Source organism: Aplysia californica, unplaced genomic scaffold (genome assembly GCF_000002075.1).
Source record: "Aplysia californica isolate F4 #8 unplaced genomic scaffold, AplCal3.0 scaffold00170, whole genome shotgun sequence".
Lineage (NCBI taxonomy): Eukaryota > Metazoa > Mollusca > Gastropoda > Aplysiida > Aplysiidae > Aplysia > Aplysia californica.
Window position 1 is genome coordinate 439,254 of NW_004797440.1, and position 26,196 is coordinate 465,449.

Below are 26,196 nucleotides of genomic sequence, written 5' to 3' on the forward strand. Positions count from 1 at the left end.
TAAGTGTAGAATTCTGTGCTACTGGGGTACGTTGAAAATTACGCTTTTGGCTCCTCCTAATGGTCTAACAATAAACTCCTTGATGTCATGTAATATGGAAATATTTAAATACTCAGGGGAAAATTACAGCGTCACTTTGGTGATTCTAAGAAATCCTAGTCAATCAGGTGGAATGAATTTAATGAACACGTTCTGTCTTTAAAATGTTACAGTAGGTCCATATCTTGACTGTACCATTATAAATCACCCTTTTGTATTAATAACTAAAAGACTCACCCCCCCCCCCTCCTTAAAAAAAGTATCTTCTTGTGCTGTAGAGAATTTTTCTTTTTTACTGTCTGATGATACGATGGTGGTCAGATGAAATAGATACCACACTCAAAATAACAAAACCCTGAGATGTTCCAATTATTATGTGTATAATAAGAGACAAAGAAACACAATACAATGCCTATGACCCGTTCAAAGTTCAATTATTGAACCGTTTTCACGTACAACACCCCCCCTCCCCCTGGAAGTTCCGGTCCTTAAAAAAGTGGGATTTGGAAACCAGTAACATGTACGGAACATTAGCTAAAAAAATATGCCAAGTTTAAAGTCTTGAGATTGCAATGTGGGAGGGGAAAAACAGAAGAAAAAGAACCGCCGTATGTTATGACGTCAACGTACAAAACAATTTTCTTACAATATTTAGCAAAATAAATCAATAAAAAAATAGTACTGATATCCATGTCGAAAAACCCCCCAATATTTCATAAACACGTACCTTAAGAAGTACGTTATCTAATTTTGATTTGCAGCTCGCATACACCCTGGCATATGAATACACCTTGTCTTTATTTTGCACTGTTATTGTAGTGGGAATCTCTGTTGTGTTGAAGTAACCCAGTAAGGGTGAAGAGAAACGGGGACTTGGGCTGAAGAATGCTGTTGTAGATGTAGATGTGTGTACTAGATATCTACCCCAAACTCAACCAGATAAGTTCTTTTCGATCATAAAAGGTATGCTGTTGAAATTATAAGCGTCTGTCTGTGTCAAATGTGAATCATGTGTCACGCGACTTTGATTGGAAGTCAGAAAAATCAGAAAGTCCAACGCCAAATCGAAAAGAATCAAAACTGTAAATTGGCCCCTTTAAAATGTGGCCACCTCTATTCTCTCCGGGAATAGTGCAGGCGAGTCTTTTGGCTATTCTCACCCGGTGCGCGTTCACTGTTATAGCCTAGATCTAGAATCTAGGCCAACCAACATTAACAATTCTACACTGTGATAACAGAAAAATTGTAGAATTCTGTGCCGTGAACAAACGTTCCATTACTACTGTTAGTCTACTAAAAGCGTACAATTTTGTCTGTGGGCAGTGGAGAGGGAGAGAGAGAGAGAGGAGTAGCGCGAGAACTTCCGGGCAAAACAAAATGGCGACCCGCGTAGTTCGGCTCGATTCGAAAAGTTAAATAGCCGTAGCATCTTTGGAGACGACCAAATTAATTTACTTTTGTGTTTTAACATCATTTTTTAACTTTGTTTTGGTCAATTTGATCGTCCACCCCGATAGACAGTATTCAGAAAGAGATAGAGAAAGAGAAGAGGGGAGGAGTAGATCTTGCGAAAACTTCCGGGCAAAACAAAATGGCGACCCACGTAGTTCGGCTTGATTCGAAAAGTGAAATAGCCGCCATAGCATCTTTGTAGTCGGTAAAATTAGCTTACTTTTGTGCTATAAAACATAAACAATCTTTTCTTTGCCTTTATCCATTTGATTATCCACATCGATAGAAAGTATTCCGAAATTAGGAAAAACAGGTCTTGTTTCACATCGGGTGAGAATAGTCTGAATAGCCTACGGTGGCAAGTCTCACTCGGGGTGAGAGGTCGATCGTATTTCTATTCTCACCCAGGGTGAGAATAGCCACTTCCTTAAAATGTCATCATTGTGTGCAGGCCTAAAATCTTAAATAAATCAGATCCTTGTCGTTCTCAAATAACAAGATGGTTGCAATATTAAAACGAAGTGTATACTGACCCGGTAACTGGGAACAAAATCACGAAGTATACAGACCCGGTAGGAGAACTCTTTTGTGATTTCGGAAAGTTTCATCGCCCAGACCCGGTAGTGTGTGTGTGTGTGTGTGTGTGTGAGAGAGAGAGAGAGAGAGCAGGGGAAAGTGCTTGCAAAATGTATGACATACCCCAGTTGGCAGGAGGGAATGAGTGAATGAGTGAATGATAAAGTGGGAAATAGGTGGGGAGAAAGAAAGACAGAGACAATCAAAGAAAAAGAGAATGCGAGAGAGAGAGAGAGAGAGAGAGGGGATGACTGTTCGAGAGAAATTATGACATTGTTCTTTTCTTCAAATTGTGATTCCTCCAACTCCAATACGGAGGAACAACGATCGTTCATCAAAAAGACATCCGCAATCTTCATTTAGATCTAGATCTAGGCTAGCCTCGAAACTAGATCAATGATTTATGTCTGTCTGTCTAGATCTAGATCTAGCCTAGGCCATTATAGAAGAACCTAGGTCTACCCTGAGCCAAGAGGGCGCTGAAACTTTCAGAAATCACAAAAGAGTTCCCCCACCGGGTCTGTATACTTTGTGACTTTGTTACCGGTTACCGGGTCTGTATACACGTTCGGGAATATAACGAAGTGATTATTCGGACTCGAGTCCGAATATGAAAAAATGTTATTTGGACTCTGATTCTTGTCCAGCATGACATCACTTCCAACTTCCTGTGACTCGTGACTCCGGCTTCCTGTCCTGCCTCACTCGTGACTCGCCTCAGGCTGGGTAGAGACCGGGATCACTTCGGGCAAAAAGGTATTTTGTGCAGGAGCCGAGTTTTAATCTTACGATGAATTTGAGGCCGGCCTGAAAAGTTATAGCGCTTCTAATAAATGTTTATTTGTCAAGAGGTCATCAGAAGCAATTAAAGATGGCTCGTTAGCGTGTGTCGGGGTCAGATGGGCGGCCTGCACACGTGTGGCAGTGTGCGTGTCGGGGAGGGGGGTGGGGGGCACTATCGGTCCGGGCGTTGAACGTCGCATACGCGTCAGTCCCCCCCCCCCCCGGCAACTGATCATTATTACAATAATAAGCTAGTCTTGACGTAGATCTACGTAATGAATTGTGCGCTGGTCTATGGAATCAAAAGTTTCCGTATGCTCAGCTCTACACAGCAACACAACTTTTTCTGGATAAACAGCTCATAATATGCAGGTGCCAGGTGGTCTGCTAATCTTCAATTTCACCTTTTTCTACAACAAAGAAAGTGGGAAACATGGGGGGGTGGGGGAGGCGTATCAATGAGGCGGCGGGCATCGGATCGGCAGAAAAGGTGTGTGTGGGGGGGGGGGGGGACTAAAAAATGGCGGAAAATTGGAAGTACTGAACGTTAGAACTATAGAACGAAGACACTTCCTTTTTTCCGGACCCGAGTCCGAATAACATTTTTTCATATTTGGACTCGAGTCCGAATAAGAATTTTTTTTATTCGGACTCGAGTCCGAATAATGACGGCCGGAAAATAAAGCTAGGCACTTTGTTCTCCGAACGTTTGGGAAAATAAAGCTAGGCACTAGATCTAGATTCTATTTATCCGAACGTTCGGGAAAATAAAGCTGGGCACTATTTCTCCGAACACTCTGAAATCACATCCTTTCCACAAATTTCGGATATTATATATAGATTTCTAGATCTATAATTATAGTATAGGCCTACCAAGGCAAAGATTGCTCGTATACAATATGGTACAATCGGTCCAAAAAATGTCCGCAGTAAATATTTTTATTTAAAGAAATGCTACAGTTCCAAACAGTTTTTCGCTACAGATATGACGTGTTGCCTATGAAGGGTGCTGCTCTTAAACTTAGTGTGTTGTGTTCACTCGTGTGCTATCTAGATCTAGATCTACGAAGGGTTATTGATAACGACACATAGAACTAGCATAGATATCTGCGTTTGTCGCGGCCGCGACCAATCAATCGTGGCTCGATTTTTGGCATTTTTTTGGTCCCCAAATCGGAGAATAAAAGTCAAATTTAAAAAAAAAATTTTTAAAGAAAGAAACCGAACCTCTTTACTTTTGAAAGAAAGTTCACCTTGCTTCACTTCGTCTCTTTCTCACTTGTTGTCATCACGTTGATTGAATACGTTACAGTTACTTTTATTTTTCCCTCATTGTGATGTTTTATTGTTAGTGTGTATTTTTGTCTTTCTTGTTATTGTTCTGATGTGTTGTTTTTCTATCAATTTTTTTTAAAGGGGAAAAAGGGGGGGGGGGGGGGGGGTTGTATAGCGTAACTTCATTTAATTTGATGTTCCTACCTTCAATAGATTTTATATATATATATATATATATATATATATATATATATATATATATATATATAGATTTAAATGTGTTATGTTAGAGCATACGTTCCACCAAAACCGATCACTTGTACTGACCCTGGCAGGCCCCTTAATGTGTGCGATTCCATAATTTACTTGTAATATTATCGTACTTTAAAAAAAAATTAGTGTTAAAACAGCCAATCTTCTTCGGACAGGTGGACTCAGGCCCTTATTTGTTAATTTTTGTGGTTGTTTATGGGCTGTTCTAATTTTGATTTCATTCTGTTGTGAAACCTTTCTTTTTCACGTTTTTACACTCATCTAAAAATCTCTAGACTAGCCAGACTAGCTCTTGAAAATTGAAATAGATATAGACCTAAAAATTTAATCCTGTGTGTGTGTGTATCTGTGAGTGTGTCTGTGTGTGGTAGTACTGGTAGTAAGTGTGTAAGTGGAGAGTGAAGAGCGTGCGTGTGTTTGTTTTTCGGGCTTTATTTCAGCCTTTATTCAGTAACAACAGTTCAAAGTATACAAAAATAGAAACATAGGATCCATTCACTCCAGGGCTCATGAGTCGTTCCTCTCTTTCATTTTCAAACATTCATTCAATTCCCGTGTTCTCTCCCGCGGCTCATCCCCGTCCACATGACTTTCACACCCCACCCCCTCCCTCCAGGCACACACAAAGAAAATCTCACTCATTCCCTTGCACTCTGCGAACCATGGACAATAATATAGGCAAAACACTGCCTTAGCCGGACTCCTTTCGTTCGTGAGCTGCTGCTGTGGACCAGGCCGGGGGGGGGGTCGGTTGTGTCGTCGTCTTGTAGTTGCTGTCGCCTGTGGATACACTCGTACATTCTTCCTTTCACCTTCTCTTTCACTCACACTGTCTCTCCATCCACAGCTCAGCTCGTCATACGTTCAAAAGTTGCCCACTGATCATGTTTAGTTAGTGTGTGTATAAGTTTGTGTGTGTACATGTGCATGATGGTGGTGGGTGTGTGGTGGGTGTTACTGAAGGTTGTCTGTAAGCGGGCTTGCCATGCGGTGTTCCTTCCCAGACCAGAGGCAGAATGAAAGTTGGCGCCGAACTCTCGCAATAAATAGGCAAAAAATCACGAGACTGGAAGCCGGAAACGGTTCGGAGAAATAAAGATCGGCACTATTTCTCCGAACGTTCGGAGAAATAGTCACTTCGTATTTAGAAAGGGGTGAGAATAGAAATACGATCGACCTCTCACCCCGGCCGGGTGAGACTTGCCACCGTAGGCTAGGCTATTCTCACCCGGTGTGAAACAAGACCTGTTTTTCCTAATTTCGGAATACTTTCTATCGATGTGGATGATCAAATGGATAAAGGCAAAGAAAATATTACGTTATAATAGATCTAGCACAAAAGTAAGCTAATTGGATCATCTACAAAGATGCTATATATGGCTATTTCGCTTTTCGAATCGAGCCAAACTACGGGGGTCGCCATTTTGTTTTGCCCAAAAGTTCTCGCAAGATCTACTCCTCCCCTCTTCTCTCTCTCTTGTCTCTTTCTGAATACTGTCTATCGGTGTGGACGATCAAATTGACCAAAACAAAGTAAAAAAAAATTATGTTAAAACACAAAAGTAAATTAATTTGGTCGTCTACAAAGATGCTACGGCTATTTAACTTTTCAAATCGAACCGAACTACGCGGGTCGCCATTTTGTTTTGCCCGGAAGTTCTCGCGCTACTCCTCTCTCTCTCTCTCTCTCCACTGCCCACAGACAAAATTGTACGCTTTTAGTAGGAGGCTAACAGTAGTAATGGCACGTTTGTTCACGGCACAGAATTCTATAATTTTTCTGTTACATTATCACAGTGTAGATTTCTGTGGTTTAGGGTGAACGCAAAATTGGTTAGCCTAGATCTAGGCTATAACAGTGAACGGACACCGGGTGAGAATAGCCAAAAGACTCGCCTGGGTGAGAATAGAGGTGGCCATTTAGAAAAGATTGGTTTAGGCCTAGAGATCTAATCTGGATATCTTCCTTCGTTTTTGGTTTGGCCCGTTTTGGTTTTTGTTACAAGTGTCAGATGCCGATAGAATCTAGATCTCTAGAGTAAAATTACCGGTTCTGTCAAAATAAGGAGGAAAACAGGCACGTCAACTTTAAAGCTTTATATATCTCCTATCTGCCTTGCCCTAGAGACAAACCGAAACCAGCTACAGGAAGTCCTGTGATTGGATGACCCCAGGAATGACCTGTTTCAGCTTGTTCTCATATTTGAGGCTCTTACTGGGTGCCCGATTTATTTACAAGTTCGGACACATTTTTTTTGTTTTCTCATGGATTCGGACAGTATTTTGACATTTGGTCATTTTCAATTATTATCACATTTGTTTCTTTGCAAGCTTAATAACATGATTTTTAATGCTTGTTATCAACACTTGGACACAATGATAGTTTGTCTAAAGTGGTTTTCACCATTTATAGTCTGGAAAGTGCAAAATCTCGTGACGCCAACGCTCTTTCGAACTGTGTCATTGAAACTGACCAATGAAAATGCTCTCTTTGAGAAAACCCCCTTGAACCAAGGGCACCGTTTCAACCTCTGACCAAAAATCTGTTCCGCGCGCAGGGCCGACTCGGTTCAGAAGGGCACCTTCTTATCTATCGGGAATTTTTTTTTAATACGACGCTTAATTAAAAACAAATTGGTACACATGAAAGCAGAAACAATAACCTTTACAAACATGTATAACTTCCCGGTATAGTAGTAAATGTATTTAATGAATTTGATGCAAAGGCCGATGCAGGCAGTTTGACCTAGTTTTCAGTACCTGCTCTGCCAGCGATGAAAACCCCTATTTATAGCTATTTTAATGAGTATGTATCTGACCCACTCTACTACGTGGTATCTGACTCTACTACACTGGCATCTGGCTCACTCAACTACACTGGTATCCGACTCTGCTACTCTGATATCCGACTGTATTACACGCTGGTATCTGACTTTACTACCCTGGTGTCTGACTGAGCTAATATGCTGTATCTGACTCTACTATTACTTAAATTAGGCACAAATTCTTGATTCTTTATTATATAACCATTGGTGCTATATATATATTATCTTTTGTGCCCGAAGGATGAGAAACTACGGATTTTATGTTACAATCCGGGCACCCCCCTTTGGGCAAAAACGGCGAGGCTGACCTGCAAATTCTCTTTCATCCTTGATGGGGCCTCATGTGCAAATAACTCTCCAGCTTTCAGAGTTTACCAAAACGAGGAATCTAGGCCACAGGCTCCTTCATCCACAACCAATGTTAACTCTTCTGGGGAAAGAGCCTCACGCTGTTTTGCTCAGTTGATGAAGAAAAAGCTGTCTTAAGGACTATTTTTAGCAAAATATCGCCGTAACTGTTGTTTCAACGAAAGTAAGGGAGGTTGCTTTAGGTTTGTGTGCCACTCTTTTGAGGCTAGATTTAAAAACAAAGTTTTAAACGATCTTTTTGTACTCCAGTGCCCAACAGCTAAAAAAAAACGTGCTGCCCGACCCGGTACGATTACTCTAGAATTAGATCTAGAATCTAGATCTAGATCTAGATTTAGACCTAGAATCAAGATCTAATCTAGATTAGTGTGATCTTGTAGTTCTGTTCGTTAAAGTCCACCGTCCATTTGTTTACATCCAGGAAGAAATCCAGAAGTCTTGATGACCAAATACTATTTGAATAATTTGAAACGGAGTGTCTACGTATCGGGTAACCGGGCGCGTAGCCTCAGGGTCTACATACACGGTAACCGGGCACGTAGTCTCAGGGTCTGCGTACACGGTAACCGGAAGGTTCAAGAGATAGATCACTCAGCCCACAGAATTCTACACTTAAGTGTAGAATTCTGTGACTCAGCCAAAAAGAGTGTCACTATTATTGTTTTTCACACAAGTAGGGTAGGTTTTAACTCTGTTCGCAAAGTTCGCGCTTTTTCGAAGAGGGTGCACGAGGGTCAACCGCTCTATAGTCCAGCATGATACCCACTAAATTTCATAACATTAACAAAGCGTCCAGTAAGCCTTTACTTTCGCTTTCGTTACCACCCAGAAATTTGTCAGTAATTGTCTGATAACGCAACAATTATTGTAACATGCAGGTTCGGCATTACAAACTTGGTGTCGCCATGAAAGTATAAATCAATAGTTTGTTGCACTGGGGTTGTTTGCCATTATTGTATTTAATAAAGCAAAAGTAAAAACTCCGTTTCTAGATGAAGAAGGGTAATTTAATGATGAAAATAATATGAGGTCTGCCCTCTCTGGCTTCACTGACAAGACTAAATAAATCATAATGAGCATGAGTACATGTGATTGAAACAGGAAGGAGGAGTGAGTAAAGATCACTAAGATCAGACAATCTTTGTTGTGAGGGTAGATAAATAAAAGTACAATTACAGGGACATAATTCAACATGTTAATATAGGGACCAACAATCCAGGATTTATTGTTTCCCTTCTGTATATTGATAAAAGCAATCTAATAGTCTAACATATTTGTCTCTGTGTCGTCACTTATAGGAGCAACATGAAGAAAAGAAAGTTATACAAGCGTCTTGTCGGGCTCGCCATTGTGGCCGGTCAATGAACCTGCGCGCGTTCTGAGCCCTGCGAAGTACAGGACTCAGGAATGGGGGAGGTGGGGGGGGGGGGGGGAATGATTATTGATTTTTTTTTAAAGACGCATTCGGGGACAGGGGGAGGGCTGGACGCAACACCAGTGGACAAAAAAAACTGAAACTGGAAGCAAATACGTTTAATGTTTAGAATTTTGATAACTACTACAGCTCTCTGCTAAGTAAAGTGTTTGTGGGTGCAGGCCATGTGAAAACGGCCTAAGTGTTCGCGTTTCATTGGATTGGTGGCAGCATATTTTTAGCAATGCCCACCGAGCGCGTTTTATTCTGCCGATTTTTGGCCCCCGCAGCTGGGGTGTTTTGTGGGACGCACTAACGCAAAGGTTGTTGTCTTCAACTCGCTCTCATGCCGCTTCTCGCGAATGGATATGAATGAAACTTGGCAGCCAATCAGAAAAGAGGTCAATCTCATAGTATACAGTTTGACAACATTGTACCCATCCTAGAAGCAGTCGAAAACGTTTGCGAAAGTGGTTGATGTGGTGCGCTTTGAAGATTTTTCGGAGCTGTGATTTGTCAAACTGACTGATACGTTGTACACCATTTTTCTTTATTCCCTTAAAATTTCAAGCTTCTGTGTTTAGCGGTTTTCGCGTAATCTTTAAAAATGTGAGAGTAACTAAGGGAAAAAGCGGCATTGCCATTTGCGCGTGCTGGGTGAACGACCGGCGGCTGGGAAATTTCCACTGAGTGACATCATCAGCCATCGGTCGCCTCGGGCGCTACAAACGAGGCCCCGCTTGTGAACCGGAAAGGGGGGGAAGAATACTTGAAAACTAAACGGGGGCCTTGATAACTTGCGTTTTTGTTGCATTTTAGTCACAATACAATAGATGTAATCATTTTTATTTGCTTGATTGCATGACAGAAGAATAGAAACAGAAAAGCAAACATCTTGAAAAGTAGTATGGCATTGTGTTTGCATTATGAAAGCCTATTTCCCCCTTTTGGGAAAGCACACACTTGGACTCGTCCTGTGTGCTCTGTTTGGAAAAGTGAGGCATTAAGATTGTTATTAAAGAGTATGGTACTTATATTTAGTCCAGTCTGGGAAGATAGTCCCGTTAATACATTGTTATCGTTCACGCGTGCGTGCATGAGTGCGCGCACGTGAGAGAGAGAGAGAGAGAGAAGGGCGGGGGTGTAAATATGTTACGTTTATTGTATGAGTTGTAGCCTACACAAGCGAAATATTCCCATGACTTGTAAACTATATTATCTGAACGCATCTTAATCTACCACACAATAGGACACTGTCCAACAATGGATATACACAGAGACAATCTTATTTTCTATAAACAACGTATGCAATTACATAACTGGATTTATTAGTCTAAAGGAGCCAAATCAGGAGAATAAAATGGGTAGGGCAGTGTTTTCCACATAAACAGGGTGATTGTCTCCTTTTTTCAAGTACTCGAATGCAGGCAGGCGTTGTCATGGTAAAAAAACACTCTTTCCATGTTCAAATTTGGTCTGACTCGTGGAATTCTCGCTTTCAGTCGTTACAATGTTTCAATGTAGGGTTAAAAATTGATAGTTGCTCCTTGTGGTAAAAATAAAATCTGTGAGAAGCATGCTATGAACGTCCCAAAACACAATTACTATGATTTTTCCGGCTGACTCCTCGGGACGATGCTTGTCTGGCAAGCATATGGGGACACTTCTTCCTATTCTTCCGGTTCATTGTTCAAATGTCTGACCCACCTATATATATATATATATATATACATATACAGTGCCAAAATCTAGAGCGTGGTTCTTGTAAATGTTTTGACTCTTTTGGATGCTATTGGTGGATTTTCCTTCTAGAACAAGAAATTCAATCACTGCTCTTTACCTCAAACAGACCTCTAAGAGGGTAGCCATTTTGATGTTACATAATTCAGGCCAAAATTATTAAAGATACATAGATTTTAACAATTTGAGTTCAAAAGTGTATGAGAAAGTACTTGTAAGCTGAATTTCATTAAATTTGATGCATAATTGTGCAAAATACCGAACAACTTGCACTACTTTTTGACCCCCCCCCCCCCCCCTCTCGTAAATATTTTCTTGCCTGTAATGTATCGTAATTCTAGTCTTCTTTCTTTTTCTGAACATTTTGATGGGTAATACATGATTGCAGCTTGAAAACTGCCCTTGTTATGAAAATGCTAATGTTTTCTTATTCTCAACATGACTTGCAGCAACAAACAGGGAATAGGTCTAATATTTGTACTGACTAGACTCACTAAAGTGGTTTCTGTTTTGGGTTTTGATAAATAGTTTAGAATTTTGCCCAGATATCGAGACGAAGGGCCTACTGTTCTTCTTTTTTTTTAGTTTTAGAACTAGGTCTTTCAACATGCAGAACTTCCACAGAGGCCTCCAAAATTTATCAGAGAAGACTAGATGCTTGAGAAGACTAGGTGCTCAATTCTACCTACCTTTGATCATGGGTGCAGAAAATATGAGGAGAAAAAAAACCCAATGCTGGCAGGGATCGAATTTCAGACCTCTGGGTTGCCAGGCAAACATCATGTCTACTGAGCTACCTAACCTCCATATTATTATGTTCTGGCTGTTGCCAACCAGAGTCTGACAATAGATCTGATCTTGATTAGTTTTGAAAAGAGATATATACCTCAGGAAGAAAAAGGAAAATGAGGGCTGATTGATGTGACTGTGATGCTGCAAGCACAGTGTCAATAACAGTAATACTGATTTACTCCAAAGAGATGCACATGAAGATCTTGAATTTAAAAAATATTTGTTTATGTTTTTATTGGGAAGGGGGGGGGGGTAGTAAGTGTTTTGAGGCGCTCGCAGCTGCGTACAGTCATACGATGGCGCGGGACACATTAAACTTTTTCAGTTGGTAGGAAATTTTGAATTTTGCCCTGGTGGCGGCAGAATCCTACTCTTATTGATTTTACTAGCATCTGCGTTTGTTGCCATTTTTTTGTCCAAAAGTTGCCAAAAAAGTTGCCATTAATATTCAAGCTTTCAACTCTCTGTGGCGACGTATAAATAGCAATATGCTGATAGAGATAACTTCATCTAAAACACCAGAATTTATTGTGCTCTGTTTTAAGCATCCAGAATATCATTTGCAGCCACACATAGTGTTTAGTTTTAGTAGAGGTTTTACGGTGCCTGCAACTGCATAAGGTCATATATATGAGCACCAGAAGATTAGAGGTGTTACAAGAGAGTAACAAAAAGAAGAAGGGGCGATAAGGAAGATAGATGTTTCATAGGAAAGAAGCAGCAAACCACACCAGAGCACCCGCCAACCACCCACACACAGTGTAAAAACATGAAAAATAAGGTTTCACAAGAGAATGAAATCAACATTAGAACCACAGATAAACAGCCACAAAAATTAACAGTAAGGGAGTGTGTCAACCCATCCATAGACTGGCCGTTTTAACCCTAAACGCGTGTAATTCAAGAAAAAGTACAGGATCTAACATGTAGATCATGGAATCACACACAAAGGGCCTGCCTGTGTCAGTATTCCTTTTTGGCGGAGACATGCTGTAACATAACTATAACGCATTTTTTTTAAAAGATAGGAAAAACATTACGCTATATGAACACACACACACAAAATGGAAAAACAACACATCAGAACAATAGCGAGAAAAAGAATTAACACACCAACAAAATAAAACACAACAAAGAGGGAAACATGAAAGAGAAATAGCAATATAAATAGTATGTAATGTAGCCTACTTATATTCTTCACATGAAAATAACAAATCAATGTAGTGTTAACAAGTGAGAAAGAGACGAAGTGAAGCGAAAGTGAAAATAAACTTTCTAAAAGCAAAGAGGTTTGGTTTCTTCTTTTTTTTCACAAATATTATTCCCAGTTTTTATTGTTGTTGTTTTTAAATAATTTTCTCTTTCTGGCGGTGGTTTTTTGTTGGAAAATCGTGGCCGCGACAAACGCAGATGCTAGATTTTAGACCACCAAGGGATCTTTAACATGTGCAAATTGCTCACGGGCTCTCCGAGATCTTTCACCCTTGTCCGAAAAAGCTAGGTGTAGATCTTTCCTACCAGAAGATCAGGGGTGTGGCTGAACGACAGCAGTAAGAAGGAGCCAAGGAGTAGCAGTAGAAAGGCTGCAGAAAGAGTCAGGAGCCCAGAGGAGGGAGCAAAGGAGATGAAGGGGTGGGGGCCTGAAGTGGAAATGAAAGCAGAAGACAGAACATTGCTAGAGAGCAGGAAAGGAGGTGAAAGGAGACCATTTTAGAGAAGAAAATTAAATTTTTTCAGTCTCTACCCGGGTTTGAACCGGGGACCTTTGAATGGGAGGCCAACACCTTTACCTCTAGGCCACGAGAGCCCCCCCCCCTGTTTGCAGTTTTAAGTTTGAGTGAGACCTGATGGCATTTGTACCTTGCAACATCTGTAGGCCTACATGGTATATCAAATTGTTCCCTCGAGAATTGAATGATGTCATAATCTAATGTCAAGAGTGATTTTGAATTATAGTCATGTTGCATGGGGCCGTGTTCTGTATTATTGCCTATAGTACAGATACCAACAACAACTTTTGATATGCGCTATTATATTTTGCTTCCTGTTCTGTATCCCCCCCCCCCCCCTCCCAAAAGCAAAACAAAGGAAGAATTTTAAGATGATACCAATAGCTATATGCCCAAAAACTGATCAGCACCTGATTATACCATGTTGTGACACATTTTATCTCCTGGCATGGAAGACTCTTTTGTTCATAATTACATTAACATTTCGTCTCTCTGGTTTTTTTTGTTTCAGGTTTTTTCGCAGACGTGAAATGGGGACATGCTATTCCAGAAATGTTGCAGATGCTGCTTCAAGACATGGAGATCCAGCTCTTCGGCCAAGAAAGAGAGACTCCAAACGAGAAAAGAAAAGATTGAAGGAGTATGATGTTGTTCCAAACACTGAGGAGCCTGTTGTGAGTGGGCAAATAGATGAGAGTGTTGTTTCTGCATCAAGCCCTCAGGTAGAGAAAATGCCTTGTGTGCTTACCCCCCCTGATGTTGCTTCTACAAAGGAAGTGGAGCCAAGTCTTCATGTGGGTGAACAGGGAGTGGCTCCTTCAGACAGTGGCATTGAAAGTCTTGGGACTCTGGTTGAGGAGAACATCCTCCGCCAGACAGATGGTGTCAGTCGAGGGCAGTCAAGCTTGGCTAAGCGGTTGGAGCGTTTGAGTAGGGGTTCCTGTCACAAATGCGGGAATTTCAAATTGGATGACTCTGCTCTCACAGCTTTGCTGGCGGACACGTACTGTTTGTGTGGCCCACGTCAAGCTGGCAAACCCACAGTGAACCCACAGTGCCAGACTCATGGCCTGTACAGAAGTAAGAGAAGTCCATCAGAGTCTGTGTCCAGCCCTTCTTCCCCTCAGCGTGTCCTGTTTGAATTTGCTTCCACTGCTTCCCTTGATGCTGCACCTCTGAAGTCCAGCCTCAAGACTTCTGGGAGCACAAGTGCCAGAGACCGCAGTGTTCGAATCTCTGTGAGATCAACTGAGAGCTTAGAAGAGGCTCTCGCTGCTGTGCTTGTTCGGGACGGGAGTCGTAGTCCCTCAGAAGAAAAAGCTCCTTTGGCTCAGGGCGAGTCTTCGGACAATGTGCTACTGAGCAGGTCGTCACTTCGTTCTAAAGGACTTGGAGCAAGTAGCAGGAGTCTTCTCACTGAAATTCTCGACATCACAGACTCCATTTGTAAATGTGACTTCTACTCTAATGAGTACTGCTGTACAAACGGTGTCCACAGTAATGGGGATACTGCTGACAGGAGATTTCTGACTTCGGAGAATGGAGAGTCCTGTGGTGACCCGTTTTCCGATACTGTTAATGGGAAAAACATGTGTTCACAGAGCAATGGGGGTAGCGCTGGTAATCTGGCTAATGATGCAAAAGATTCTCAACAAAGCTCTCCTTTACACAACGGGCTCTGTACAGAGTCACCCTCAAGGGGAGATGCCGCTTATAAGAAATGTGCAAGTCTACCCAAAAACGTTTCGTTTGCAACAGAATCAGAAAGCCAGCTCAGCTCCAAATTCTTTTCTCCGTCCAAGCCATTGTCTAAAGGAAAAGCAATGTTGCCCAATGGCCTTCCTGAGTCCAGTGTCTCAGACACCTCTTCTGGGGTGTTCACAAATCATAGTGCTTCAGAATCCTACCTTGCAAGTGCCTTTAAAGGTAAATTTATCGTTAATGTCCCATCCAGTTTGGATACCTTTAAAAACAGTGATTTATGCATTGTAGAAACCGTTTGATCGATGAGGGGCTATGATTTAAATAGCATAAGCTTTTTATCTTTAATCAGTGCAATTGTGGATTGTGATACTCAAAGCTGTTTGATTGCTCAATAATAGACTATGGAAATATTACTTATTTTGGAGTTAAGTGTTCTTTGCACCTACTATGCAGTTTTGCTTGTTTTCGGTGTGTGTTTTTTTAACAGACTGCTTGTAAAAACAAAAGTTTGATCCCTTTCAGTCGGTTTCATGGCATTGAGGAAATAATGGGTGTGTGGTTAAAGAAGAAAGTGTCTTCCAAGCACCACATATAAAAAGAGAAAGTCTAGAATTACTCAATTAGACTTGATTGATGTCCATTATGGTGCTCTAGTTTGCTTTAGAACTGATTTAAAAGAAATTTTTTTTAAATCTGCTCATTATGTTGTTGTATTCCAGATTCACACAAGCGTTCCGCCTCTCTTGGCAGTCGTGGGTTGATACTAAGTGACAGTAGTAGTGAAGCCCTGGATGGACCCACAGACGACGACCTTGACAGTGCAGATTTAGACAGCCTCAGTCGTGTTACATCTCTTTCCTACAGTAGCATCAGGTGAGTATCTGAAAGTGTGTTAACTTGTCCAGTGCTTCATCTCTTTTTATTTGGAAAACTTTTTGCCATTTTTAACAAATGTTTTACAGGAAGACTAGTTTCAATTTTGAAACACACTTTTCTTAGTTTCCTACAAAAGACAGGTAATAGTCAGTTACATTTAAGGAAATTGTCTTTTAAAAGTATCAGTCTCCTTGTGAATGGTAACAATGTGTGCCATTCTGTGTATATTTATTTCAGGATCTTTCCTTTTTGATCAAGATAGTAGTGCTGTTAAAAAAATTATTATTCATTTAAATGAACTTGTTTCTCATTAAATTGAGTTATTGCCTTATTTCCCATGACTTTGTAAGTAATTTTGTAAAAAAAAAAAAAGTTGGTAATGTGTCTGTAGCATTTTTGAATATCTTTCATTTTGCCTCGAAGACAACTTGGACATCTTTAACTCTTTGCCTACTGCGAGCAGCATTATGCCGCTCGCGAACGTGGCTTCGCTGGACCGAGAGCTGCAAAATGCGGCTCGAGTGGCTCGCTGTCTAGTCCAATCCAGTAATGAAAAGACATGAAATTCTCGGCTGATCCACGTTTTCGAAAGAATAGACTACCTGTTAGCGGATATGAAAGAAAATATAACATGACTTAGAGACGATCTTTTGTCATTTCAGCGCTATTTTCTGTCCCCACCGAAACGTAAAAATGAAAAGAAAAGTGCTCCCCTGAATTCAGTATATGTCTCATATTTTCACTCCTATAATAGGTACACATACATAACTTTCAGCATTTGTTTACATTACTACTTGCAATCTACCTGTGAAGTTTGAATGATGCTGTTGTTGTACTTTTTTAGATATGACCTTTCAAAGCTGGAAAATTGTTGATTTCATATGACACCTATGATAGATTATTTTTTAACCTTCAGTTTGATGGGCCATATGATATGGTTTGAGTGTGTTTAGTTGGATGTTTTGACATTTTCCTTTGGTGGGGTAGGGGCGTAAAAATAGGTCAAGGAAAAGCCCTGGGCCAGTGATGGATTTTGGCCTAGTAGGAAAAGAATTAAAAGAGTGCAATGTAAGAGAATATGGAGTTTTGAGGTGTTAGTTTTAGACAAACCAACATAGTTTCCTGCTGATTTGTGTGATTGAATTTCTTTTTTGTCCTTTAGACAACTGGTGGAGAGCAGCGAAGAGTTGTGCTCTCCCTTGGCACGTCGCATGCTTCTGGACGGTGAGGAGTGCGTGGTGATGCCGGCTGAGGCTTACGACCAAATGCGAGCTGACCTGGCCATCCTGAGGCAACAGTTGGGCATGTTGTCCTCCCTCATGCTTGAGGTTTGTCCTCAGGCCGGTGCGTTCAGTTCCTCTACGCATGTGGCCTGACTCGGATCTTCTTGTGCATTATCTAGCTTAGGACTTTTGTCATGTGTTGCGTTTGTGCAATTCATGTGGTTTGCATTTCATGTGTTGTGCATTGTTTGTTGCTAAACGCTTGTCATCTGGTGCAGTTGCACGATGCATGTGGCTTATGTGTCATGTGTTGTGCGTTGTCTGTTGCTTAATGCTTGTCTTCTGGTGCAGTTGTACTTTTCTGGCCCCGCGGAAAATTGCATTTTTGAAAATAGAAAAATTGCAAAAAATTGCAACCTTCCCATCCCAGGCGCATTAGTACGGGCTTAACATTTTTAGTTTAAAAAACATGACAATTTTGAGTACCGGTAGCATAAAAGCAGCACAGCCTTTTAAAAAATCATGACAAACAATACAAATTCATCAAATGTTATTAACAACATTTACTAGTAACAACACACGAGTACGTTAACAATAAAGTTATCGACCAAATATAATATGATAACGCGTGACACAAAATAACGGAACCCTCGGTTTTCGTAATAACTTTTAAATGAAGGCATAAAATTTGACCAAATTTAGTACATGCCGGGTACTTGGTTCATGCAAAAATCTAGAAGTGTATGAGGTTTAGTCTATAAAAAAATTTAAAAAATTGACGAGAGATTTTCGAAACAACCTCTAAATACAAAATAAGCTTATGCTCCAATAAAACCAGATCCTGTTCTATTTTTCTCTTGAAACTGAAACCTTCGATACATCGGTAATCTGTATTTAGATCTATTTCAGATATTTTCTCTTTTAAAACCGGCATGGTATTGTTTTAAGACTAAGTCAAATCGTAAAATACCGTAAAGCAAATTTTTTTTTTCCATTTATAAACAATTGTAATACATATATACTAATGTAGATTTAGATCATTTCTATAGCACCCACTCCCGTGTGGATGCAGCTTAAGGTGTTTTACATAACGGGGTGTTTACGTACACGGTACACGGACACCTAGCCTCAGTGCCTACGTACACGGTAACCGTCAACCGGGCACGTAGTCTCAGTGTCACGTACACGGTAACCGGGCAGTTAAGAATTCCAAGTTCAGTTTTTGTCATCCGGTGTTGGCTTCAACTCCAGCCCTGCCCCGACTGTACATTTTTTTTTAAAAATCAATAATTCTCCCATTCCAGAGCCCTATACTTCGTAGCGCATAGACTTTGAATGAACTTTGGGGACCCCAACCGGTACTCACAATATGATGCGAAAGCACAAGTTCACTGACCGGTGACGATGGCGAGCCCAACAAGATGCGTGTATGACTTTCTTTTTTTATTTCAACAAGTGACAGCACAGGACAAATATTGGTTAATTTTCATTCCGGTGGGTTACCGTGTACGTAGATACTGAGACTAGGTGCCCGGTTACCGTGTATGTAGACACATGTATCATGTACGAACAATATTCACGCGCGCGCACTCACACGCACACACACTCACGTACACCTCACACGCCTACTTTCTTATCACACGCACACGTTTACACACATTAGATAAAGGCCTAGCCCAGAGAAGGCCACCTTCTCGGCCTAGCCTATGTCTCAGTTTGTGTTGTACATGATGCATTCCGGCCTGAATTTCCGGTTATAGCTTTTAGAGTACGCTCAGTAGGCTTGAGCTGGGCCGATACCATGATTTACGTAGGTAAAAATTATGTTAAAATTAAAGCGTTGATGTATTTTTGCGAGAAATCGCGAAAATTGCAAAAAATTGCGGGTTTGTTGCGGAACTCGACGAAAAACGCGGCCGCAACCGCGATTTCCTGAAGGGCCAGACTTCATGTGTGTTGTGCATTGTCTGTTGTTAAAAAATCTTGTCACCTGTTGCATTTGCACAACCCATTTGGTTTATGTGTTGTGCATTGTCTGTTGTTAAAATCTTGGCGCCTGTTGCGCTTGCACAACCCATATGGTTTGTGTTGTGCATTGTCTGTTGTTCAGTACATATAGCCTGTGTTTGTGATTATTCTAATTTATGCTGAACAGTGGTTCCCAGTTTGGTCTCACTTCCAAGGGGCTCAGACAATACTAAGGAAGGGGTATCAGATTTGCCAGAAATTTGGTTTTTAAACTTTGTTACGAGGTAATATTGTCATGCAGGGGTCAGTTTCTTTGGAACAAAAAAAAAACAAAACAAAAGAGACCTGAATCTTAGGTGCAAAAAGTTTGGGAGCACTGGAGTAGAATATAAAAGCATTGTCCTTGAAACGGGGCTGTGTAAATCTACCGATTTTTCCGGTAGTTACCGATTTTTGGCCTGTTCTACAGCCATGCCAGTAAAGGTGTCAAAACTAACGAATTTGCGATTGGCGCCAAGAGTAGGGGGGAAAAAGCCCATTCTGCAGTGCTTCCAATCTTCCCTGTTTTTGTGGAGATCCGTACATTCCGAAAGTTTCGTACATCACCATATTAACCCCATGGGTTAAAGAAAAAGGGAGAGACGGTATTGGCTTATCGGCATTCCGCAGCAATAGATCAGCACTTGCCTCTGTAACTTCTCGGATATTTACAGTAACTATCGGAAATAAGTTGTATTAGAAACTGCTAGGATAACTGTTTCAATTGCGACAAACAAATGATCAATATTATTTGAAGTTCTGCTGTTAATTCCAAAACAAGCTCTGTTCGAGTTCTGTTTAGTCGTGCCCGTCATTAAGACTTGTCAGTAAAGCTGTTTCATTCACGTGACATGACTTCGGCGTGTGAGTTGCGCGTGTGTCGGGGACAATCCGTTGACGGGGTCAACTAAACTTGATGCCCTCTGGTTGATGATTGAAGCGTCTTTCGGGACTTATCAGGGAGGGGGGGGGGGGGGGGTTTAGACACTAGGACTTTGAGTGCTTGACGTGAAAACTCCAGGATTAAAAAAATAATAATGATAAAACAGAGAGAGAGAGAGAGAGAGAGGGCATGCAGTTACGTGTGGATTTATTTATGGACGCCGGTGGAAAATGTTAAAGCCTCTTTGAAGTTACCCTTGGAGATTTGTCGTTGATTCCGATTTTATTTAACCAAATCCCAATTCTCCCCCCTGAGATTGTGATTTTTAGATTTCAGAGAGTGGCAAGTCTGTCAGTACCATTATGACATGAGGATTCTACGGCAACAGGATAAGGCTGCGGTGCAAGAAACTGATGCAAAAATTTTTTAAAGAATAAGTGGAAGTGGTGTTCTGAGGTTTTAACATTCGACAATCGAGTGCGTAAGTGAAGGAACATTAGAGTACAAGCTTGGTGATTGTATCGTCAAGATTGTTGTTCTCGGATTTGCCTGCTGTCAATGGTGCAATGACGAACATAGTGGCTATGGAGAAATTTCATTTTCAACCCATTTCAATTGCTGGGGGGTGTCTATGCTGGAGAAAAAAAGAAAACATCTTTTTTAGATGCATTTGTTGAACTTGAACTGTTGACGCGATAGTGGGGGATAAAATCTCGAAACTAATTTTCATGATCAGAGCGCTGTGTGGCATAGCACCCCTATGTTACATGCCTATGCATCACGGTAGCTTATTACTGATTAAGAGTGGTAACACTTTCCACCTTTCCCTATCCTGGGCTAGTCGCTTGATGTCTCACTCCTTGTCTTCCCACTTTTGTGTACATCCATGTCCGTGACTCTTCTCCTGGTTCCACGTGGTCTTCCCCTTGATCTTTTACCCCGTGGGTTCCAATCTAACACTTCCCTTGTTATGCAGCGGCTTGACTTCCTTAAAGTGTGTCCTGTCCATCGCGAACGCCTTCTTCCCACCTCATTCTTCTTAGTACTTCCTCGTTGGTGACCCTGTCCGTCCATTTGATCCTCTGTAGCTTCCTCAGGCAGTTGTTCAAGAAAACCTGGATCCTCTTTATGCACGTCTGAGATGTGTTCCATGTCTCACATCCGTACCACAAGACTGACTTCACATTTGAGTTGAAAATCCTCAGCTTTGTTCGTAGTGAGATATCCCTGGTCCTCCAAATCCTGTTCAAAGAAATAAATGCAGTCTGTGCCTTTCCAATGCGTGACTTTATTTCAGCGCCTGTCCCTCCCTCTCTGTCAATTATACTCCCAAGATAGCAGAAGGACTCAACCTACTCCTTTCGTAGTGCATCTATCCTTAGGACTTTTGACTTGCCGGGGTGGATCCTCAATCCAACAGACTCTGATAGGCTGTTTAAAATTGTTGTCTTTGCTTGCATCTGTTCCTGTGTGTGTGACAGAAGCGCCAAATCATCATCAAAGTCAAGATTGTCCAACTGTGTCCATAAGGTCCACCCTATGCCATTTCTGTGTCGTCTGGTGGTTTCCTTCATCAGCCAGTTGATTGCCAAGATAAAGAGGAAAGGTGATAGTAAACATCCCTGTCTCACACTGGTTTTTATGTCAAAGCTGTCAGTGAGCTGGCCATCATGTATGAGTATAACCCTGCAACTTGTCCCTTCGTACATGCTCCTTATGAGGTTAACAAACTTCTGTGAGATTCCGTGATGTCTCATTATCTTCCACAGTGTTGCTTTGTCTAAACTATCAAAGGCCGTCTCATGGTCAAGAAAGTTGACGATCAACTGGGAGTTCCACTCCAGGAACTGTTCCACTATGATCCTCAGTGCAGCAATCTGGTCCATGGTTGACCGGTTTTTCCGAAATCCAGCCTGTTCATTCCGAAGTCTTGGGTCCGTTGCAGACTTGATTCTCTCGAGAATGATTCTGTTCGACTTCAAATTCTTCAAAATCTGTGAATGCTGAAACCCAAACATGGTTTTGACAATTGGTGTTCTACCAGCCTACTTCAGGATTCATTTTTTTTTTTTTTCGTACAAAACTTGTTCAACTTGTCTGTCATATCTAAGTCACACTGAACATATCAGTGCCCTATGCTATTGTCAGAAAATATGTTTTTTTTATATAGTTTCTATTGTTATAGGGCCTGGGGTTTTGATGTCAGTTTGGCAGTCACTCTGCACTCAATTCCACATTCAATATTGATTGGTAGGTTCCTTGAACGACATCCATAAATGCCTTAAGCAGACGAGAAAAAAATGGCCTTTTTTCATAAACACTGCTCACATTAACTTAAGCACACCAACCCACTTCTACATACATAAAGGCCCTTGGGGGCGTGTGCTCGCATACACACACATGCGCACAGGCACACACACACACACATGTGCATGCACACCCAATTTTTAAAAAAAATATATAAGTACCCAATATCTCGAAACGCAAGCCCTACTCAGTGGTAACTATGTGTACCGAGGCAACAATCTTCTTTTTTTTCCCTTCTTTTGGGCCAAAATACCTGAAACTGACCCTGGATTTACCTGAAATGGGAATTTTGAGGTAGGCAGCCCTGTTGAAATGCACTGTTTGCAAGGGTGTTATTGATTGTTTGTGTGGGTGTTCACCTAATTACAGACATTATCAGTGCTTCCACTCTTCGATGTTTTTACGGAAATCCGTATTTTCTGCCCGTTCCGTACGTGTTCTTCCATCATTATCAACTCCCTCCGTAAAAATCTGCGACAGCGCAGGACTACTGAAATTCCATAGCAAAAGATCCGTACTCGCCTTCGTATCATCTTGTAAGCTACGGTTGGTTACGGATATTTACGGTAATTCTCTCGGCAATAAGTTAATGTTATAGAAACCTGCCAGATTGCGCATTCCCTGCCATCGGCCATTATTCCGTTATGCCCCTTGCATTCATTGCAGGTTGGTCGGCAGTACATTTTTTACCTGCAGATTGATCAAAATCTGGCGAACTTTTTGTATCACTTTACTCCTTTCTATCATTCCCTCATTCCGTCTGTCTATCTCTTCCGGGGATTGTTGCCGCAGCTGGAAAATCTGCACATGGAACAAGTTTATTGACTTGTGATCTTAGACAGAAAATTACTGTCAGAAAGAAACTTTTTTGCAAATTTATTATCTAGATCTAGAGAAATTATCAGTGCGAAGATTCTACGGCACGGGAACGCGATAAGGGCCGCGGTGAAAGAAATTTGTGCTAAAACTACTAAAATCAAGGATAATTCGAAGTGGTGTTCCGAGGTTGTGACATGCGACATTCAGACGTGAAAATTAGGGTATACGCTTGGTAACTGTATTGTGAAGGTACATATCTATTCATTATTCCCAGGTTTGTCTTTTATCAATGGAGCGATGACAGATTAATAGAATTACAGTAACGATGGAAGGGGAACCTGCTTTTAAAACTTTGCCAGCAATGGAGAGATATGTAGATCTAGATGAAGAAATCAAACAAGACAAAATCTTGGTGAAAAAATAGGTAGTATGGGTTGTTGGCAATCTCTTCAAACAGGCTCCCAGATGCCATTTTCAACCCTCTAAAGGCACTAAATTTCAATTTCTTCAAGGGATTCGCCCTCTGAACCCCCACCGGGACGCTGTCCCTGGACCCTGCTGGTGACCCCCGACAAAATTTTCCTTACCTTTCAGCTTCAGCTGGTGGAAGCACTGATTATGAGGATGAATACATTTTTTGTAGCTTAACTTGTCTCATTCTGTCTCTGGCAAGTAAACAGAAAATTTTGTGTATCAAGTCTGCTTAGCCACGTTTGACATTTTGTCAAAATATATAATATGCTTTGTGGGTGGTTGACGGGTGCTCTGGTGTGGTTTGCTTCTTCTTTCCTATGAAACATCTATTGTCCTTATCTCCCCTTCTACCCCCTGGAGCGGTGCCACTGACCGAAGTGTCTTTAGGCCATTCCCAAAGGGGGGGGGACATTTCTCGTTCAAGCATAGAATTGTAAATGGGCTGACTCATGTCACGCTCATAACTGTGCCTGATCTACAACAGGGAACTGCTGCTTTTTCTTTCCTGATCCTTACTATTGTCATTTTCCTCTACTTCTTTTGTATGTTTGTCACTCTCTTGTGACCTGCTATTTTGGGGTGCCTTGATAGTCGAAGCAGACCTTGTGCTGTTGAAGCTAGAGAGGTGAGCAGTCTAAGTCTGACTCCCGTAAAGACTTCTCTGTTGACACCCACCCCTTAACGTTCATATGACCTTATGCAGTTGCGAGCGCTGTAAAACCTACTAAAACTAAAAGTAAAAAAATAAATAAAACGTTTAGGTTTGCACGCTTTTTTTTTTGGCATGGGGTCAGTAGATCATTTAAACATATCTAAATATATGTGCATCATAACTTGCATTTTGAGATGCATGGGGGGGGGGGGGGGGGGGGGAAGAATGAAAGTTGGACATAATGCATTCTCATAATATGAAACATAACAAGCATGTGATTAATAATTCATCATCATCATCAATGCCTTCCTCCCCTGGCAGGGTATAGGCCACATACAAGCTCGTTCCATTTATCTCTGTCCTGGGCCATCCTTCCAAGCTCGTTCCAAGTGAGCTTCATCTCTCTCATGTCCCTTTCCACACATCTCCTCCATGTTTCCCGTGGCCTACCCCTGCCTCGTGCTCCCTGTGGGTTCCACTGCAATGACTGTCTTGTGATGTTTCTGCTGGGCTTTCTGAAGGTGTGTCCCATCCATCGCCACTTTTTTAGTCCTATTTCTACTTCTATTTCCTTTTGTCCTGTCCTTTCCCACAGCTTTTCATTTCTTATTCTCTCTGCCACTGAATTCTTAGGATACTCCTCACACATCTGTTGATGAAAGTCTGGACGTTATTCAGCACTGTCTTTGTTGTCTTCCTAGTTTCGCAGCTGTAGAGGAGCACAGACTTGACAGTGGAGTTAAAGAGTTGAATCTTGGTGCGCAGAGAGATGTTGCTTGCTTTCCAGACTTTTGATAAATTGATTAAATGCTGCCCTTGCCTTGGCGGTTTTTGCTTTTACATCTGCTTCGGTCCACCTTTACCATCGATGACACTTCCAAGGTAGGTAAAGGAGTCCACTTCTTCCAGGGGAGTGTCTTCCACTGCCATAGCAGGACTTGAAACTTTTCCTTGCTTCATTGCTTTCGACTTGCCCTGATGTATATGTAGGCCGACACTCCTTGCATCTGAGCATGTGTGTGAGTGACAAGTGCAAAGTGATTAGCGAAGTCCAAGTCGTCCAGCTGCTGCCAACGGATCCACTGTATTCCTTTGTGTTTACCTCTGGTGGCTTCTTTCATGACCCAGTCAATTGCCAGTATGAAGAGAAATGATGAGAGTAAGCATCCTTGTCGCACTCCTGTCTGTACCTGGAATGGTTCTGAGAGTTGTCCTTCGTGGAAGACTTGGCAGTTTGTTCCATCATAGGTGGCCTTCACAAGCTTGATGCTTTTATCAGGTATTCCATAATGCCGCATGAATTTCCACACAGATTCCCTGTCCACACTGTCAAATGCCTTTTCATAACCTATGAAGTTGACCACGAATGGTAAATTCCATTCAAGTAATTGCTCAACAATGATACTCAAAGTCTTGTTCCTATATATATCATAGCCTACATCATTAGGCTGTATGATTCATAACTGTGGGGTCTGACCAAGTGTCCTTGGAAATGATGCTGGTGCACAATAATTTATCGGTGGGGAAATGGAGTGACAGAATCTTGTTTTATGGTGAATCTATGATTGGCTGGAGTCCTCCAGAGAGTGGTCTTTATCATCTGATTTGCTTTGCGCTGTGGAAACTTCAGGATAGGCTCTACGTCGGTGAGCTTTGTAACACTTTTCACCCCCACAACATGCAGAGGGCAAAACCTTTGTCCCGTCGTATCAGGAAGCAATGAGGATCACCAGTACTCTACCTGTATCTTAGCAAATAACACCTCAATTATGGTGAAATTTTCAGCACATTAAGAAAAATCTAATGTTGCAATCGCGTTTTCGTCAAAATAGGAATCAGAATCAGAACTGAAATTATTAGATCTAGCACGTTCATCACCTGAATCCTCATCATGTAAAGCACAACTCTTGCCAGGTCTACTTGACATTTTCAAAAAGATATAGCTCCAATTGTTGTGAACAAACAGATTTTTATGCTCAAAGG

General features: G+C 41.4%; 1 protein-coding gene across 2 annotated transcripts in view; it reads left to right on the forward strand.

Moving 5' to 3' along the window:
• Positions 1–835: 835 nt before the first annotated feature.
• The window catches only part of LOC101855019, a 28,578-nt gene continuing 3,217 nt past the window's right edge, over positions 836–26,196 (forward strand). The window contains exons 1-4 of one of the 2 annotated variants that reach the window (XM_005097987.3): positions 836–1,002; positions 13,780–15,194; positions 15,692–15,845; positions 17,011–17,176. In XM_005097987.3, the coding sequence (XP_005098044.1) occupies positions 13,799–15,194; positions 15,692–15,845; positions 17,011–17,176 (1,716 nt within the window). In that variant the 5' untranslated portion in view covers positions 836–1,002; positions 13,780–13,798. Of the gene's footprint in view, positions 1,003–13,779; positions 15,195–15,691; positions 15,846–17,010; positions 17,193–26,196 lie in introns of both variants that reach the window. The other variant, XM_035969688.1, reaches the window with a different exon arrangement.